At 44.3% G+C, this 5000-nt stretch overlaps 1 protein-coding gene across 1 annotated transcript in view; it reads right to left on the bottom strand.

The window, feature by feature from the left end:
• The window catches only part of LOC122247545 (uncharacterized), a 44858-nt gene extending 42727 nt beyond the window's left edge, over nucleotides 1-2131 (bottom strand). Inside the window, exon 1 of the mRNA XM_043006877.2 lies at nucleotides 999-2131. Coding sequence (XP_042862811.2) covers nucleotides 999-1957 — 959 coding nt within the window. The 5' untranslated portion in view covers nucleotides 1958-2131. The remainder of the gene's footprint in view (nucleotides 1-998) is intronic.
• Nucleotides 2132-5000: the final 2869 nt, after the last annotated feature.

Raw genomic sequence — 5000 nt, 5'->3', positions numbered from 1 at the left:
AAATGGGTATGGTATGTTAACGGTGGCGTTGTTGTTTATATTCGTGAATGTTATCGTTATTAATAGGGTTGCGGTAGTACCAAGAAGATAGCTCCTCCCTCCCCACCTAAATAAAAAAAATATGAGAGACAAAAAGATATAAATGTAAAAATACTATTACAGAGAAAAATAAGAACAAAAACAAAATATCAACAAGAAATATAGAATAAAAAGATTACTGTAACACTTTTCCGAATTGTTATTAGAATCATGTTCTTGTTAGATATTTTGATTCAGAATTTCCATTATTTCTTTTTATAGATGTCAGTCAACAATAAAAGTCGAACATGATAACAGAAATTACCATAATTACCTATTTGGTCGCGATAATTATCTAGTATTAATTAAAGAGATTTTCGTGTCTTTAGAAAGACTTTTGTTTATCTTTTCTTGCTATTAGTTTGATTCGTGTTCTCTCTCACTCACTGTCTCTCTCTCTCTCTCTCTCTCTCTCTCTCTCTCTCTCTCTCTCTCTCTCTCTCTCTCTCTCTCTCCCTCTCCCCCCCCCTCTCTCTCTCTTTCCTCTCTCTTTTTCTATCTCTTTTTTTTTTTTATCTCTCTCTTTCTCTCTCTCTCTCTCTCTCTGTCTCTGTCTCTCTCTCTCACTCTCTCTCTCTCTCTCTCTCTCTCTCTCTCTCTCTCTCTCTCTCTCTCTCTCTCTCTCTCTCTCGCATTAACGTTTTGTCACACCTGTTTAGATATTTTTAATGTGTCGATATAAAGAACAATTTGGCTGAAACAAAAAATAGTGTATGATAAGAGAGTATTTTTCTTAATGTCAGTTGCTGTGAGAATCAACCAAGGATTGACTGATAAGGCAAATTTCGAGGATGAACTTTTTTCTTCATTTCTACCGTTTCTTCTCTTTTCCCTTTCCCGTTGCCTTTCCCGCGCCTCCCTGCTGACCCCTGACCCCTGAGCCCTGACCCTTGACCCCGAACGGCTCCCCGGCGACTTACCCGAGCATGGCGATGCCGGCGACGGCGACGGTGACGAGCAGGATGCGCTGGTTGAGCACGACGTCGCTCTTGATCTGCATGACGGCGCTGCCCAGCTCGTCCAGGTCCTGCGACACCTCCAGCGCCACCGTCTTGCGCTCGACGGGCACCTCCCTCACGGCCGAGACCTCCGGAGCGGGGCTGCCGCCCTCGCGCGTGGAGGCGTGCGAGGCATGGGTGGCGGGCGGCGTGGGCGGGAACGGCTGGCGGCGCGTGGGCGGTTGCAGGGCGGTCACGGCGGGGCTGGCGGCGACGGCCTCCTGTTTGGGCAGCAGCTCGGCGTCGCCCTCAGGCTCTGCGGGCGAGGGCTCGGACTCCGCGGGCGGCACGGGCGTGGTGGTGTGGGCGGCGGGGGCCTCCTCCCGAGGTGGGCGTGACGTGTGCATGGCGTCCTCGTGGACTTCCTCCTCCTCGTCATCCTTCACTCGCTTCTTGTTCTTCCTCTGCCTCTTCTTCTTGCGCTCCTCCGACCTCCTCCTGTGCTCCGCCTCGGCCTCCTCCTGCTGCTCGTCCTCCGCCTCCGCCTCGAGCTCCTCCTGCGGCCTCTCGCTGTACAGGAGGGAGCCGTCGACCGTCTCGCTGATGAAGACCTCGAGCGTGTTCTCCTCGACGCACTGGAACTCCTTGTTGCTGCCTTCGTGGCACAGGCACAGGTCGTTGCACCAGTGCACGCGGTCCTCCAGCAGCCACGACGCGCGCTCCATCTTCATGGCGTGGTGGGAGCTGATGCCCAGGAGCGCGTAGATTTGGTTCCGCTCGAAGCACTGCAGCTGCATCTGCGTTCCCGTGCGGCACATGCACAGCGTGGAGCACCAGTACAGGTCGCCCATGACGTTCGTCCTCTGGCCTGGCACGGCCTGCGCCTCGGGCAGCAGGCTCGACGCCATCGCCAGCACCGACAACAACTCCAGCATCCTCATCTCTCGCTCGTGTCACAAGACGCAAATCGGTCGAGCCTCAGACAAACGAGTCGCGCCCCGGGCAGTGAGTGAGTGCGTGTGTGCGCGTGCGCGAGTCGTGGAAGGCTCTTGTCCGCGGGCACGAGGTGACCAGAGGGAGCGGCGTCTGGCTCACTACTGAGCCTCGGAGTCTGTGGGAGGCGGGCAGGCTCCGGCAGCCGAGGGGGAGGGTGGGACACAGGAGAGCAGGGACCCCTCTGCACCCACCCTGCCCACCCTCCCACGGCGGGGTTACCAAAGGGAGGTCAAACGTCACGCTGCCAGGGGTCGCCACATGACAACGTGACGTGACGCCGCGGTCGTGTTTTGTTGCGGGAGGGCGCGCGCGCGGACGCCGTAATCCGCAGGGAGGGAGCTTCTTGCGGCGCCCGGACGCAGGGCGGCGCCAGGGACACGCAGGGCGGCGATCAACACGAGAATGACAGCTGTACCTCGCTCTTTGCCTGATGAATTAATACACACACGCACACACGCACATAAAACACACACACACACACACACACACACACACACACACACACACACACACACACATATATATATATATATATATATATATATATATATATATATATATATATATATATATATATATATATATATATATATATATACATACACACACACACACACACACATCAAATATACTGGATACACATATACATACAAACACAAAGCAGTAGTACAAGAGAAACACCCATACGGACCGAAAGTAAAACAAAACAAACCTACACACATAATAATATTTTTTTTTTCATTTTCCAAGAGATGAAGCATTAAACGGATTATTAAAAAGATTATTAAACGGGCTATTGTACCGCCTCATAAGCCCTCGTATATCTACAGGACATGAATTACTACAGCTGTTTGCGTAGTATTTCCTCTGCCTTTAACGAAGAACGGATGGTGATTCATATTGCAAGTGCTTTTGCAGATGAATATTAATGTTTGTGGAATCATTGTGAATATTAATCTCTTGCAATTATCGTTTTGAAGTTGTGGTTACTGATGCAATGGTTGTGATGATAGATATTTTGATATAGAAAGACAATGTTTGATTATGTGATAGAATGATAGTGTACTATATGTACTCATATTAGTTATTTAATGTTATCACGACATCTAATACCTAATTAATGTTAGATATTCAATGACTAATAATGAATTAAGGTTTGCTAATCTGATTCCACCTGAATCTCTTTGATTGTTATATATCACTTTTCCCTTTTTTGAAATCATAAAAAAACATTTTTTTCCTCAATCAGATTCGATTCCGAGAATGCATGAAACATGCAATATATGCAATAGGCTTGGTCAATGCTCATGCAATTGCAGAACACTAAACCGTGCAACATAAACGGTAAATTCATGATGATTGCGTTTGTTTTTTCCGTGTGTTGTGTAAGCGGTGCTCTCTGCAAAAGCATATTGCAACAGCGCTAATACGATATGAATCTATATCTATATCTATATCTATATCTATATCTGTATCTATATCTACATTGATATCTATCTATCTATATATCTATATCTATCTATCTATCTATCTATCTATATATTGGTATCTATATCAATATCTGTATCAATATATCTTTATATATATATATATATATATATATATATATATATATATATATATATATATATATATATATATATATATATATATATATATATATATGCATATCCATCCATCTCCCTATATCTATATCTATCTATCTATATACACCTATCTATCTCTCTACCTGTCACTATCTATCAATCCATATGAACTATACATCTATCTATCTATATCTATCTACATCTAAATCTATATCCATATTCACTTATCTATCTATAAAGTATATACCAAATGCACGGGCGAAAAGGGGCGGTGACCGAGAGAGAGAGAATTAAAAATAAAGACACGTGTAATTTCTTTTTGATTTTTAGTGACACGGAATACCTCATGGTGACTCCTTTTGACCTGATGCTGAATAGCTGATGTGCAATCTGCTTTCAACCCCCCCCCCCCCCCCCCACACCCCTCTCCCCCCACCCCCGCCCCTCTCCCCCTCCCCCTTCTGAATGGGGGAGGGGAGGGGCGTGATATTACGTAGTTTCTTCTTGTTCTCTATCTGTCTTTGTTTTTTTTATTTTTTTCTATGTTTGTTTGTTTAGGTGGTGTCTCGTTCTGTCTGTGTGTTTGTTTGCTTGTTTGTTTGCTTGTCTGTCTGGTTCTGTCTTTTCCTCAACGCTATATTTCTACCTGAATATATCTATCTATTGCAGACAAGGACACGCCTATATAGAAACATACCTTTATACACAAACAAACACACTCATACACACAAACGTATACACAAAGGAACACACAAATAAACAACACAAACACACACACACACACAAACACATCTGTACACAAAAAAATACAAACAGAAACACACACAACACATACACATATATACACAAGCCAAACAAACAAACAACCACGACCCAAAAAAAACAAACAACTCAAACAAACACAAAACCCAAACAAACGCACAACTCAAACAAACAGAAACCCAAACAAACACACAATACAAACAAACAAACACAACCCAAACAAACAAACCCAACCCAAACAAACACCCCCCAAACAAACAAACACACCACACAAACAAACCCAAACAAACAAACACACAAACCCAACCCAAACAAACAAACACACAACCAACCCTAACAAACACAAACACACACACAATCAGCACACCAGTTATAGCATCTTCAAAACAGCCGTCCCTTTTCCCCAATACGCTTTGCATTGATCCAAAAGTGAGCGACAGAGACGAAGAAACCGGCTGGTGATATTAACTTATTAATTTTAAAATATTGGGGATTGTATATGCAAAAAAATGATATATGTATGTGAGGAATTCTTTGAATAGCGTTTATTTATTTATTTTCTATCTGGACCTATGAAGGTTATGGGTGATGTCAGTGTTTGAAATTTATTCGTTTGGACACAAATTATTATATTATAATC

This window comes from Penaeus japonicus, unplaced genomic scaffold, assembly GCF_977035675.1.
Source record: "Penaeus japonicus unplaced genomic scaffold, GWHDUDI00000001_assembly GWHDUDI00000023, whole genome shotgun sequence".
Classification (NCBI taxonomy): Eukaryota; Metazoa; Arthropoda; class Malacostraca; order Decapoda; family Penaeidae; genus Penaeus; species Penaeus japonicus.
Note: the sequence above shows the minus strand (reverse complement) of the source record. Positions and strands in the feature narration are given on the sequence as shown.